Source organism: Malaclemys terrapin, chromosome 11 (genome assembly GCF_027887155.1).
Source record: "Malaclemys terrapin pileata isolate rMalTer1 chromosome 11, rMalTer1.hap1, whole genome shotgun sequence".
In the NCBI taxonomy this organism is placed as follows: Eukaryota; Metazoa; Chordata; order Testudines; family Emydidae; genus Malaclemys; species Malaclemys terrapin.
The window spans coordinates 42735682-42751041 of NC_071515.1; the positions used below are offsets into that span (position 1 = coordinate 42735682).

General features: G+C 41.2%; 1 protein-coding gene across 3 annotated transcripts in view; it reads left to right on the forward strand.

Moving 5' to 3' along the window:
* Positions 1-15360, forward strand: part of LRP2 (LDL receptor related protein 2) — a 175712-nt gene that overhangs the window by 141048 nt on the left and 19304 nt on the right. For 2 of the 3 annotated variants that reach the window (XM_054043686.1, XM_054043688.1), the window contains exons 63-70: positions 1166-1294; positions 4638-4769; positions 6477-6608; positions 7807-7950; positions 8817-8982; positions 12921-13049; positions 14433-14653; positions 15119-15298. In XM_054043686.1, coding sequence (XP_053899661.1) covers positions 1166-1294; positions 4638-4769; positions 6477-6608; positions 7807-7950; positions 8817-8982; positions 12921-13049; positions 14433-14653; positions 15119-15298 — 1233 coding nt within the window. The remainder of the gene's footprint in view (positions 1-1165; positions 1295-4637; positions 4770-6476; positions 6609-7806; positions 7951-8816; positions 8983-12920; positions 13050-14432; positions 14654-15118; positions 15299-15360) is intronic. The other variant, XM_054043687.1, reaches the window with a different exon arrangement.

The following is a 15360-nucleotide window of genomic DNA, read 5'->3' on the forward strand; positions in this document are numbered from 1 at the left end:
AGTAATCCTAGACTCAGACTTCCATCAATGTACAGTATTTGTAATGTTTAATAATAATAAAAACACCCACATTGAATGACAAAAAGAAACAAATATTTTAAAACTAATGTTCAGCGGGAAATGATTTGAACTGTGGTTATTATAACACCGAATATTTGCAGCATATGGATGCAAGTATAGGTTTAATGTGTAACAGCCCCGCCCCCAGCAACAGTGTGCCCACCGTGTGCCATAAGCATGCTGATAAATCAGTATAGTCTGAAAAAAATTATCAAATTATATTTTTATGGTATAGTCTATTTAAAATAATGAAGAAGAAAGAATTGGCAATTCAATAATGGTCAGGGTGGCAAATGTTCTTGAAGTTGTTTTGAACACGGTTGTCTCTGAATTCTTACCATTGTTATGCATGTTTCAACAATATTGGGTCCTGAATAATACTTATGGGGATATTAAGTGTTTAGGCCCTGATGCTGCAACGAGTTCTGCATGGGTAGAGCCTTGCACTCACATGGAGCCACACTGATTCACTGGGGCTCTGGACAAAGAATCAGTTATAGCATTCGGGAATCAGCACCTGTAATAATAGATACATTCGATTATATATCTTTATTATACAGTGCAAAGTTCTGCACCCAGATGTATTCACAGTACCCATTGACTCAATGGGACTTGCATGTGCACATTTCATAGCAGAATTTGCCTCCAAGCTTAAGAATGTTTATTATTTACTGACTTTTTAAATTACCCAATGTCATGTAATTGTAATAGCATGTTGTATATGCTAGAATGGTCTCAACTAAACTAAAATATTAAAGATTGGAGTTAAAGTATAACCTATAGAGATAAAAGATATTAAATAGCTCTGCCAAAGTAAGAAGTTGAATCCACTGTTGAGTAGAAAATGTGTAACAAAAAGTGTTTATGAAATAGCCCTTGTATCACTATAGAAGGAGGAAGTCTGGTTTTTGAGTTGAGGCACAGGACTGGAAATCGGCAGACCTGGGTTCTATTCCTAACTATGCCACAGACTTCCTGACTCACGTGATCAAGTTATTAAACCTCTCTGTGCCTCACTTCCCTCCTCTGTGAAAGGAATAATGCCTCAATTGTGGATGTTGGGAGGCTACGTAGGTGACAGTAGTGTGTGTCTTTTGAATTGTAGGTAGAGAACCTACCCCAAGACCTTGTATGGCTGAAGAATTCAAATGTGGTAATGGAAACTGCATTCCTCTACATTACGTATGTGACAATTATGATGATTGTGGAGACCATTTTGATGAAATAGGCTGCAGTAAGTAACAATGTCATCGTTACACGGTGTAGTAGTAATCAGTAGAATTGAAATAAAAACAGTTTTTGAAACAGAAATAATAAACATATTATTGACTAGAGCTAAAATATAATTGCTTGGAACTGCTCTCTGCTCCTGTTATCTTATCATACTCTGCATATCTTTCCAAAACATTGTCATTTGCAAACTAAGAAGCTCAGTGTCCTGAACTGTGCAAGTTTAGGCTAAGAGTCTTGTGCTTCACAAGAAGCAATTTGGTCTTGTTCTAAAATGGGATATGCTGTGGAAGTTAGAGCAGACCCTGAACTGCCATAAATTGTCATAGCTCCTCGGAAGCAATAGAGCTAGGATGATTTACACCAGCTCGGTGCCTGTCTCTGGAGAAAGTGAACAACTCATCTCACACCAGCATCCTATTGGCCAGTGCTCAGATTGAAGTCACCTCCAGTCATCAGTGTTGTTAACAGTTTTTCACAAGATGACAGAAACCCAATCAGGAGAGTCACTGCAATGAGTAACCTTTGAGTGATAGGGAGTGCAGAGAGATCCGAGAGGAATCCACCCGAATAAAGCATTTTGACTGCAATAGACAGACATCTTAGATTCCTAATTTGTGCACTTGTGATTTCAGTTTGTCAGGTGTTTATGGCTTCAGGTGAAAATGTGCCAAATGATGCACTGGGGATTAAAACCTAGTATGGTCGCATATCACAAATAACTCTCAAACTGCTAGCATGTTTTTTTCTGAGGTGGCTTGCATCTCTATTTCACATCCATCCTAGTGGGCTTGGAGTAGTGGAAAATAATTATGTGACCTGATGAAAATGTAAAAGTATAAAAAGGATGTGAAATGGTGCAAATCAGACATTTTGCTGGCATTCAGCCCTGTACTGTTCATGGGCAGACATGAACTTAAACCAAACTGATGGTGTTTGGATCCTTTCCAGCTTCAAACATCAGCATTAAGCAGAGAGAGAATAAATAACACTAAGTAGTGCTATAAACCTAATCAGGATGACAAATATCTTTTGTTTTGTGATAGGAATAAAAGGTGTCTAACTTTAATTGCAGGTATAAATTTTAAATATGAATGCAAAGACAGTGTGTGTGTGTGTGTGTGTGTGTGTGTGTGTGTATATATATAATATGTATGTATATAAAGATATGTGTGTATAATTATTGTAATTAGCATTGATATATAGTTGTAGGACATAAACAGCTAACTGAGTTAGTGAAATAATATTTTGGGCATAAATCTGAATCCTTCCTCATCTTGTGTCAATACCAATTTGCTATTTAATTGTTTCTACTTACATGTTATAGATCTACTTGCTGTCTTTTCTAAGTGTCAGAGTAATTTCTGTAAATGTGTTGTACTTCACCAGTTTAGCTATATAGGTTTTAATTGCAGTGGCAAAAGTACCAGTTTTAGCAGCTGTTGTACTATATCACATGTGACACTTCTCGGGGGTACCCAGGGTTGTAAGGTGCCTTGCTACCATCTGCTCTTAGTGTGAAGAAACCTTCTCTGTGCCTGCCATGGGTCAGTTCCCTGACTCCACCAGCCAGAGGCAACACAAACACTCCCCTCTCAGCCTAGCAGGCTCTGCTGTCCCACTGTAGGTTAGTCATAGGCACAATCCTCCCCCCGCCCTTCCCCGAGTGTCTCACTGTAGCATCCAACCCTGTTCTGGCCACCCACAGTAGTCTCAGATTTGCTGGTCCCAAAGAAGCAGTGCACCCCAGCTTACCAGTATCACCTTAGATCACTACTTCATTTACACACAGCACATTAGATATGTTTATAGTGAAAACAAGTGTAAGTTTCTTTAACAAAGACTAGAGATAAGAGAAGTACAATGTAAAAGTACTGGAAACAAATAGTTACATCTAAATTAAAATCATAACATGTTATAGAGCCTAGACTTAAATAACAAGGTACTCTCCTATCTAATGAAGTTTAGCTCACCCAAAGTCTTTGCGGTGTTTTCCAGTCAGATTGACTGTGACCCTCCTTTTATAAAACAGAACATGCTGACAGTTTATCTTCATGGTGAAGGATCCAGGTGCACTTCAGGACTCCCAGTTATACCCCCAAAATCCATTGTCTTCATTCGTAAACAGGATACCTCTCTGCTGTTTTTATATTTTCCTGCAGCTTTCCTCTCTTGTGATTTCATAATCTCTTGATTAACATCAGGCTCAGTAATACAAACAGGTCTTCATTGTGATATGTACAATGCACAATACACTCATGACCAGACAGAGATACGTGTCTTCTAGCCCCTACCTGAAAGGAATCTGTCAAGGCATGTCATCTCCTGGTGACCTGCCTTTAAATTCAAGGCTTTAGGAACATAATTTCCAGTGTAATTATATAGCTTTTAATTATGATATGAGCATACATTTTGCAGTGATTATGACGAGCAGCGGACTGCTGGCTTTCAATAGAGCCCTCATAGCCACTCTTTGGTGAATTATTATGCAGATACTTGACCCAGGGGATCCCTGTAAAAGTCCATGCATCCTCTTTGTGTCCTCTGCCAGATGGCACCAGTGGTCCCTTCTCCCCATGTAGGCCTGATCCAAAGGCCACTATAGTAAATTTAACTAAATGGAGATATCCTATCTCCTAGAACTGGAAGGGACCTTGAAAGGTCATCCAGTCCATCCCCCTGCCTTCACTAGCAGGACCAAGTACTGATTTTGCCCCAGATCCCTAAGTGGCCCCCTCAAGGATTGAACTCACAACCCTGGGTTTAGCAGGCCAATGCTCAAACCACTGAGCTGTCCCTCCCTCAAATGGAGTTCACTGACTTCAATAAAGGTTGGATCAGGCCTTACTGGATCAGTGCCTACCCTAATTCCAAGGTACAGCTGACATAGGTCTATATCACATGTAAAAAGATTTTAGCAAGTTTTCTGTTTTGGTTGTGAGATGGGAGGGAGGTGATGGTTGTAGTGGGGCTGTCAACCTATCCAAATCCCTGGAATAGTTGCAGCTGCTTTGAACTGGTGTCTGATATTTTATGTCATTCCCTTTAGTGCTGGGTGAGGCTGGGTGGGTAATGAGGTCATTCAATATGGCAATGTCATGGACTCACAGACAAAGAAATGATCCTGCCTGAGTTTCCTGACCTCCTTGTCATTAGTAAGTAGTACCGTGGTCAGGGAAATCCCTGAAAGACCTTCATGTCTGCTGAAAGTTTTTTCCGAGGAGGAAAGAAGGAGAAAGGCCAACTTAATATTTAAAAATTGTTTGCAAATAAGAGAAAATAATGGAAATTGTAGCTCTCAATATAATTTATGCTTTTCCAATTATAATGACTTACATTCTTTTCAGACCCAGGAACAGGACGAACTTGTGCTGAAAATATCTGCGAACATAACTGTACCAACTTAAGTGAAGGAGGCTTTATCTGTTCCTGTAGGCCAGGGTACAATGCCAGTGAGCTGAACCGGAACTCCTGCGATGGTATTTTCAATATTCTATTAATCGTCTCCATGAAAGATGTTCAGTTTAGTTTTGGTACAATTTAGATGTAACTATTCATTATTGCATGTAAAGAGGATTTTTGCACTTCGCTGGACCTTTTCTGACACAGATTTGGTGTCTGAAATATATTTTCTCTCTCTCTGAATTTAGGCCCCAGTACAGCAAAGAACTTAAACCTATGCTTAATTTTAAGCATGTGAGTAGCTCCCTTGACTTTAATGGGACATGGGAGTACTCAGATGTTTAAAGGTAAGCACATTCTTATTTGCTGAATTAGAGCTTTATGGCTTGATCCAGCTTCACTGAAATAAAGGGGAGTCTTTCTATTGATTTAAGGCTAGATCATATCTGAGTTACCACTGTCAGAATTTACAATAGAATCAAAGCTTCTGCTCTGAGAAATTCACTAACTTGCTTACAGTGCAGTTCTACACTGTTGCCTAACAGCTCTGTTCCCTGTGTAGTTAGTGTAATATATGCTTGCTTTAGAGATGAAAATAAATTTGTATTGCTTCTTACTCTAGCTAGTGACATAGAACCAGGCACATCTAAAAGAGAGACAGAGAGCTGGAGTCTAGTCTGTCAGCTCAGTCTAGAGAATTGTTTACTAAATTCTAAGAAGTGGGGTTTGCACAGATGTACACTGAAGTGCTGCTGAAGGCAGCATTTGGCCCACAGAACCGTTAATGCTGGTGACGATGTGCTCCATGGAAAGAACCTAGCTGGACTCTCAGATTCCAGAGTGACAGATAGAACAAACATTAGTGACCAAGCACACTGGATCTGGAAATGACTGAGACAAAATAAACATGGGAACCTGTGATGTCATTTTAGAATCCCTTTACAGGGCAGAACACATCATATCCTGGGTATCTTGGCATGTGCAAGGCCAGATTAGAGCAATCTAAGGCCCTAGGCACACCCTGCCATGGGGCCCCTTGTGGCTTCATCCCCATATGGCCTTTCCCCTGCTCTGAAGTCCTTCCCTACCCGTAGGGAGTAGGAATGGTGGTGTCCTTTCCCAGAGAGGCAGAGACAGAGGCATGGGGCCCCTTTCTCTCCACCCACCAGAGCAGCAGCAAAGGCCCTTCCCCTGAGGAGGAGCAGAGGTCCCCCTGTATTTATGCCAGGATTCGAGTGTATCTGTTTGAGTAGGTGGGCTGGGGCCACTCCACAGTTTTCTAGCTGCCACACACAGCTTCCTCTTTTGGGATGGAGTTGACAGTGAGTCCTGGTTGTTCACACTCTTCCGACCATGCTGCCGGGGAATGTTGCCCAGTGCGGTACAGCAGCCTGCCGCGCCCCTCACCCCCTCCGGCCAGGTAATGTGCTGGGATGGGGCAGCAGCACTCTCCCAAATCCCAGGCAGCCTCCGGCCACCCTGCCTGAGGGGACACTGCCCGGCGCGGTGCAGCGCAGTGGGACAGAGCCCCCCTCTGCCAGGTAATGTGGGATGGGGAAGGGGTGGGATGGGGATAGCATGGGGGCCCCAGGCTGGGGGTAGGGTGGGGAGGAGTGATGAGGGGTGCCACGTCGTGAGGCCATGTGCCCCTCTTTGGTTGGTGCCCCCTTTGTGTTCCTCCCCACTAGTTGCCCCAAATCAGAATGTCAAAATTATAAATGTGACTAAGTTCAGCTAAGGAAACAATTAAACCTGAGATATTTTCTCTCTCCATTTGTGTTTAGATATCAATGAGTGTGAGATCTTTGGAACCTGCCCCCAGGACTGTAAGAATTCCAAAGGAAGTTATGAATGTTTCTGTGCTGATGGCTTTAGGTCTGTGGGTGATCAACAGGGAAAACAGTGTGCTGCCAATGGTATGTTTAACTGACAGCCTGACTGATTGCCACCTGTAAAAAGCATGCTATAACTTTAATGAATGTAGGCTTCCCCGTTATAACTGGGGGAAAAACAAAAATCTTCTTGTGCACCATTAGATTCTGTCTGGTTTACATACATCCTTGTAACCTTGTACATCTTTGTGCAGGAATGTAAATACTCCCTCTCTGCTTCCATTTGTAAGAATTAAAATAATACCCGCTTCTTGCAGGTATCTGACTTGATAAATACTCTAAAATATTTAGAGGGTGCCTGCCCTCCTCTCCCCTTCCTCCAGATTTCCTGAAAACAAAAGACGGTCTATGTTGTGGTTATCAGCAAAAGGCAGCTGCCCGTTAGCTCCCACCCCCGAAGGCTTTAGTTTTTGTAATCTAAGTAATGTATTAGAAGAAGACAGTTGTATTAAAGTGGTGCAAATCAAAGACAGTTTGCTGACAGATCACCGTTTATTGTTCATGGACTGATGAACACAAACAGGAGGATTTATAACAGCTCATTTATAACTCCAATCATTAGTTCTGTCTCTTAGGTTAATGTCAGCGTGACAGTCATTGAGTAGGTAGATTCTGATTTGGTTCAGAAAATGAAAAACAAAGAGCTGGAGAAAACAGAAAGGAGGGCTGTCAATGAAACAGTAATAATATATGGTGATTGAAGCGGGGTTATGCTGTATATAAAAAGATACTCAGAGCTTTTAAAGGCTAAGTGATAAATGACGAAGTTGTGGTGTATTGAGTTAAATAATGTAGCCTTACAAAGAGAAAGCAAGAGACCGAGCCTGTTTGCAGTAAGAATTTTTAAAAGCTGAAAAGCCAAGGGGTGTAAGAAGACTTATTAAAAAAACAGTTTCAAAAGTTTCCAGTCCAAGGGCCTGAACCTGCAAACACTTACTACTAGGCTTAGTGCTTATTATGGTGAGTGCATTGACATCATCAGGACTAGTGATGGGAGTTAACACCAAGCCTAGCAGTAAGCAACTGCAGGATGACACCAGTTTTGCAGACCCAAAAGGGTTGGGTAGTTCAGATGATTGTCCAAATATTTTTTCTATCAGGTTCTTATCCAAACATAACCTCTAAACGTTTAATATAGGTTTGACCATCGGTAATTTTCACCTGCTTCCCTTGTGAGAGTACTGTTAAATTCAGGGAAGTAAAATCTATTGTTGCTTTCCAGGTAACCCACCATTGTTACTCCTGCCAGACAATGTGCGTATTCGGAGATACAATATCTCATCACAGCAGTACTCTGACTACATTGATAACCAGGAGCACATCCAAGCTATAGACTATGATTGGGATCCTGAGGGGATAGGCCTGAGTGAGTATATTTGAAGCTTTCATACTTAACTATATATTCTTTGTTTCAGAACTAGTGTTAGTTTTGGAGGTTAATTTCCCTTTTTAATTTACAATCAAAGTAGATTAGCTAACAGTCCTGGTGGAGTGGATGTGTCCTTCAGCTATACGCCTTCCTCGTACCTTTCCTCTCACACCCTGTCAGTAATTTTACTACATCTAGTCAGTGAGTTTTGGTTTGTTCTGTTGTCTCTTTCTGTCCCTTTCATTTCTTACCCAAGGACATTGTAACTTTGATGGCAGGGTTGTGGCTGGCCCTTACTATGTGTGCAAGCGTAGAAGAGTGCAAGAAGCCCCTCACCTTGGCACCCCCAACTTCAGGGCTGGCCACAGCTAGTTCCTGCACTCTTCAAACCTCAGCAGGGCTTCAGGACTACAGTAGTCTGCACTCATGTGTCTCTCCTCCACCACCCATCCCTAGCGGGGAAAAGGCTGGTGAATCCTTATGTTCTGTCATATGCCACCCTACCGCTGAACTAACCCTCTGCCATGTGTAGCCCCTGTATGGGCTCACAAGATCCTATGCAATGAAATAGATATCAGAGGTAAGGCACTGACTCTTGCAAAAGGTGGCATGGGATCTTTAATGACTTCAGCTGTACCTCTTATCCAAAGTATGTATTTTAGACTGATGATTTTAGAATTAGTACAAATTTTCCTATATTTTGCATTTTCATTGAGTGCTAACATGAGATTCTCACGCAAATAGAAATATGTTAAATTGGTATCTCATATGCCATAGTTATCTCAATAGGGGTAGGATCTTCCAAAAATGAGTAAACATTTCAAATGACTTCACAATGAAAATGATCTGTGAATTTTTTGTAGGTATTGTATACTACAGCATTTTGGGACATGGCTCTGAGTTTGGATCCATCAAACGTGCTTATCTCCCCACATTTGATGGCAGTGGAAACAATCCCGTGAAGGAAGTTGACTTGAATCTGAGATACATAGTAAATCCTGATGGTTTAGCTGTGGACTGGGTTGGGAGGTGAGTAAACAGAAAAGTTGGGAATGGTACACACATGAATATGGAAAGAGTCTGAGATATTGATCACTGGTTAGACATGTGAAATCCAGTCCTTTTATCTTAGACAGGCATGCATGAGAGATGAGAAATATGGTGCTAGTCTTGCATCCTGCACAAGCCGTCCTCGTGCTGGAGATGGGAGGTCTCAAGGTGGCTCAGACTAATGCACTTTTGTACACACTTTGCTTCTTTGATCAGAAGCAGCATGTGCCTCAATCTAACACCTGTTGCTGATTGCATCAGACGTTCTAGCTAGCTGCCTGCGCACTGCACATACTCCGCAACTGGCAGATCAGTCATGCCTCATTAGGGTTATGGTGCACGGGCCACTATGTTTGCTGGACATTCTCCCTGGCATTAAATTAAGAACTTGTGAAAGAACTTGCCCTATAGGACACAATATGTTCACAGTAGCAAGATTCATTTTTGAGATGGGCTGCAGCATATTGGACCAGCTGAAGTGTTTTAAGGCTGGTGCAATCATTCCAAGTACAGGGAGTTGCTGTGTGCCAACCTGGGAGTGACAAAAGTCACAGTGATCAGGTCAGTAAGGGACACAGCCTCTTGCTATCTACAAAGGGAATAAAGCATTTTTGGCAGCAGTAGCTATTTCAGCATCCAGAAACAGTGAGGAGTCTGAAAGCAACGCCCAGCCAATGAAACAACTTGACTGAAGACATACTCCCTTAATGGTGGGAGATAGCACGGTAGTGATTATTTCTGTAAAATGTTTCCCTCTCCCCTCTGGCATCACCTCCACCTTGCTTAGTTTTAGCATCAGTCAGCTGCCTTTCATCTACTGGCTGATCTCACCCAGGCGCTGAGATAGTTGAGTATCAGTCTTGCAAGTGAGTGAAATTATTGTGCTGAGCTATTCATCTGCGTAGTGTGGATATTTGACTGTTAAATTTCATAGTTTTTCCTAGTGGTTCAGTAAAGATGTGGTGATAGAAGCACAACATAGTGAGCAGTCTGGTAAAGTGAGGAAGAATTGCTCATTACAGCTCTGAGTTCATGGCCTGAGAGAAAGGAACTTGGCCATCTCACTGCTTTCCCATTATGGGCGGTGGAAGGTCATCCATCAGCATGACTAGTGTTGTTTCTAATTGCATGTGCTAGCCTGGCACCTGACTGGGGGAGACCTGGATATTGATAGTGGATGGGCATAGTTGGAGACAGCCCTTTTTAGCTTGTTGGGTCTGAGTTACCAGTATTGAGTCAGACTTCCTGTAGTTCTTCAGAGCCTCTTGTGTGAATGACTAGGGAAAGGAGACAGATGTTTCCAGTCGTGAGCTTGATGGGTGGCTCCTGTTGCTCTGCCTCCTGGATTGGGTAATATGCTCTGTGAAATAGGTGGGCAGTTCCTCATCGCAATTGCTGATTTCCAGGGCAGGATGACACAATTTGGTTGGACGATGTGATTTTACTACCCTGAAAAGTTCTGTTGGTTCTGACTCAATGGCTGAGGGGAAAAATTATCTCTTTTCTTCCACCATGGCTGTGTGATAGCATTGGAGAAAACCTCTGTGTTGAAAGCCTTAGATTTATACTGTCAGCCTTCACGTTCTCTTAGTGTCAGCTTTACCCAGGGCAGATCAACCCAAGAACCAAGGTTATCTCTGAGGGCAGTAGGGGCTGGCTGCATTTATGTGTCAATATCTCCACAGTTGTGAGCAGGTGCAGACAACATAGTGGTAAACACACCAGCAGCCTGTCTATCCTGGCATTGGATCTGTATTAGTACTATAGCAATGGTTAGAGATTTAAATAAAAACCCGCTCAGTGTATACTTAGGGTATTATTTCTGTATGCAAGCTTTAATCTAGGTAGCCTGGCTAAAAATAGCACTGGAGTTGTAGCAGCACAGACTGTGGTGTGGGCTGCACAAGCCTGCATGGAACCCTGGATAAGTACTCGCCATGCTAGTCCATGCTGGGTTATGTGTGCCGCCACATCCTCACTGCTGTTTTTAGCTGTGCTAGGTAGATTAAAGCTTGTGTGAGTGTGCCTACCTGAGCTATACTCACACCTCAGACTGAAGTGCAGACATACCCACAGGATCTATACACTGAGACAGGGGTCACGTCTTTGTGCCTCTGTTTCCTCATCTGTGAAATAGAAATAATAGGGCTGTCAAGCGATTAAAAAAATTAATCACAATTAATCACACTGTTAAAGAATTATAGAATACAATGTATTTAAATATTTTTGGATGTTTTCTACATTTTCAAATATATTGATTTCAATTACAACACAGAATACAAAGTGTACAGTGCTCACTTTATATTATCATTTTTATTACAAATATTTGCACAGTAAAAAACAAAAGAAATAGTATATTTGAATTCACCTAATAATAATGTTGTGCAATCTCTTTCTCATGAAAGTTGAACTTACAAATGTAGAATTATGTAAAAAAACTGCATTCAAAAATAAAACAATATAAAACTTTAGCGCCTACAAGTCCACTCAGTCCTACTTCTTGTTCAGCCAATCGCTCAGACAAACAAGTTTGTTTACATTTGCAGGAGATAATGCTGCCTGCTTCTTGTTTACAATGTCACCTGACAGTGAGAACAAGCGTTCGCATGGCCAAGGCCGGCTCTGGCTTTTTTGCCGCCCCAGGCAAAAAAGCCGCGCCCCCCCCCCCCCCCCCCCCCCCAGGACTTATAGGCTCTAAAGTTTTACGTTGTTTTGGTTTTTTGAGTGTAGTTATGTAACAAAAAAAATCTACATTTGTAAATTACATTTTCACGATAAAGAGATTGCACTACAGTACTTGTATGAGGTGAATTGAAAAATACTATTTCTTTTGTTTACCATTTTTACAGTGCAAATATTTTAATAAAAATAATAATATAAAGGGAGCACTGAACACTTTGTATTCTGTGTTGTAATTGAAATCAATATATTTGAAAATATAGAAAAATATCAAAAAATATTTAATACATTTCAATTGGTAATCTATTGTTTAACAGTGCGATTAATCGCAATTAATTTTTTTGAGTTAATCGTGTGTGTGATTAATTGACAGCCCTAAGGAATGACAATACTTCCATATGCTCACAAGGTGGTGATGAGACTACATTGGTTCAGAGAGAAGGCATGCTACAAGTGCTAAATATTATTTTGTTTAATATATGATCTTCTTTGAGACAGCTAAGAAGATTAACAAAGGTATTACAATAAAGATTAGCTAAAATCAAGGAAGACCAAACACTGGTCTGCACATAGGATCAGAAAATTTGTATATCAGGTACGATACTTAAAAATTCATAACAACCTTTGGTTCTGAAAATGTTTTTGTTAAAAGACAAAAATACAGAGTGGAGCTGTGGCCCCATCAAACCAAACAGATGCACTCACAAGATTAATTCAAATGTAAATTAATTTTCAGTTTTAATGAATCAGCTTTCTGTTCCCAGAAGACTGTGGCATCTGTGAAGATGCTCATTAGTTACCTGCAGTGCCTAAAAGTAACAATAAAACCTCACAGTAGGACTTTTATCAAGGTTATTTGACAGGAAACAAGGCCAGCTGCAGAAACTTCTGCACAAAGAGAAATCTAGTTAACCTTGTAGGTAAGGTCTGCTGAATTCTGCAACAAGCTGCATCTAAATTCAACAGTGAGGTTTCTGTGACACTGTGGTGAGGCATATTGGCAGTTCTACCATTCAACTAGTGCAGTATCCCTGTATTAGTTATATTGGTATTAAATTAATGTGATTTTACAGGGTCCCAATGTTTTTTAATGTGTCAGGTTTTTTTTCCATTTGAATACTGAGTGCTGTAAAAAACAACAGCAAGAAACTTATTAAAAGATAGGCAGATTTTCTCAGCCCTGTCCCCAGATATAACATCTTAACCTTTTACAGCATTTTGTGTTTAATATAATTCAGGCATCTTTACTGGACTGACGCTGGGACAAATCGAATAGAGGTAGCAAAGCTAGATGGACGGTACAGGAAGTGGCTTATTTCCTCTCTACTGGATCAACCAGCAGCTATTGTTGTGAATCCCAAGCTTGGGTAAGCATTTCAGGACCTCAAGGAGTTCTGGGAAATAGCATGCAGCAAGCAAGACAACAATAGAACAAGAACACAACAATAATCTATAGGAGAGCTCAGTAACTGAAAAGACTAAGGCTATGTGTTGCTGTTGATGTCCATACAAATTTCTGTCCATAAACTGATTGCAGGGAACTTTTAAATAAGGGAACGTATTTCAGGGCCAGATTTCAGGAGGGGTCTGGTTTGGTGTTACAACAGAGGCTCAGAGGTCAAACTGTTGTGTCTCAAACTGTAGAGCCTCAACATGTGATACGACTCCTTAACATACCTATTAAAGATGTCTTTCCTATAACTCCTCCTGCCTATCTTATTATCATTACTCAAGAAACAGGAAAAGCTGTGGGGATATCTTTCCATTTATTCAGACTACAAGAACCAAAGAGACATCATTTTCCTTTTTTATTATTTGTTTTGGCCTAACCAGTCCCCATTTTGTATTCAGCATCACACAATAATGGCCGATCCAGCAAAGCACAATTCCTCCCCAGCTCTTCTCTTCCTCTGTGGGAGAGGGAGTAATTTACTTCTACCCTTTTTGGGTGTAGCTTACTTCTTTTGTGCTTGACCAGCTTTGCTGGTGGGCTGGATGGTGGAGCCCTATCTCCATCCACTCCTCATTCCTTCCCATCCCCTCCATAACCCCTTGCTCACAGGGGATAGCATCAGGCACTCAGCCCCTTCTGTGGCCAGAGCAGTAAACTGGGCAACCCTAACATAGATGCACAGAGGTGGGAGGAGTCATTCTCCCCTACTCAGCTGCACTATGGGAAAGTTGTGTCTAGCCCATAGGTTGTCCCCTTAAAGTTAATGTATGAGTAAGGAATGCAGCATACTTACTTGCCACTCTGCACTGTTTATCTTTGCTGCAAGTTTCACTATGTATTAAATGGGAAACGGTATAAATACATTGGCATAGTTAACATCTCTGGGTGATACATATCATAGGTCAAACACTCAGCTGGAGAAAATTGGGGAAGATCCATTGAAGCCAAAGGACCTGTGTTGAGTTACATGAACTGAGGATAGCACCCAAAGGAAACTGCTGAAAGCCCTTTTTCCTAAATGATCCTGTTAGAATTACCTCTGCAACTGCCCCCTCTCCACCTGAGTGCCAAGATGCAGAAACTCTCCTTTAACGTTTATTTTCCATTTTATTCATTCATAAAAATTTGCTCATCTGTTGAGCTGTGTGTGTGTTTTTCCTGATCCCAGTCTGCAGATCAGGAGTTACACAACAGCCTCTTTGATGAGTCCTACGACTTAGTTATTGGATGATGCCGAAGAAAACAATCCCAACCACTGAATTCTAAGTCATTTTAAATTCTAGTTATATTCTTGTAGGCTTATGTATTGGACTGATTGGGGGAGGCAGCCAAAGATTGAATGTGCCTGGATGGATGGACAGCAAAGGCAAACACTGGTTTCTGAAGACCTTGGCTGGCCCACAGGCCTTTCTATTGATTATCTCAACAATGACAGGCTGTACTGGAGTGATTCTAAAGAAAATATTATTGAATCCATGAGACCTGATGGAACAGACAGGACCACTGTATTACACGGAGGTAGGAAATTTACATGAATGTTGTATATATTTCTGGTCTAAAAAATTAATGTGAACGTAGGGCCAGATTTTCAAGTACTCAGATCTCACAACTGGGGCCAGATTTTCAAAAACACTCAGCTCCCAATTAGGTACCTTATTAAGAAACAGACTTGGTAGCGTTTTGCATTCACTTTGCATGCGTGTAAATGACTACGCAAGGTGGTTGAGAATTAGGTCCACTGCGATTAACTTGCATGAGCAAAACAGACAGAATATGGCACAAACTGGATTGATTATTGCTGTTTTACATGTGTTATCAATTTGCAGGTACAGTGGCCTGCTCTTTTCAGTCATGCAATGACATTTCCATCAATACCAATGCAAGTGGTTAATGAATAAAATACTTCATTCAAGAAGAAGAATAGTTGGCTCATCAATACTTCTAGGATTCTTTGCTAACTGATGATTTTTTTGTTCCTTTGAGAAGTCAGCAGTCCGTACAGCCTTGATGTCTTTGAAGGCCATTTATATTGGATTTCTAAGGAAAGAGGTGAAGTCTGGAAGGAAGATAAATTTGGAAATGGAGAAAAGGTGAAAGTGCTGACTGTAAACCCTTGGCTCACTCAAGTGCGTATCTATCATCAGCATAGATACAATCAATCAGGTAATCACCAGTCTTGGATGTTCTGTTCCCTGTTATCTGGAAACTACTATCCCAAATCCATA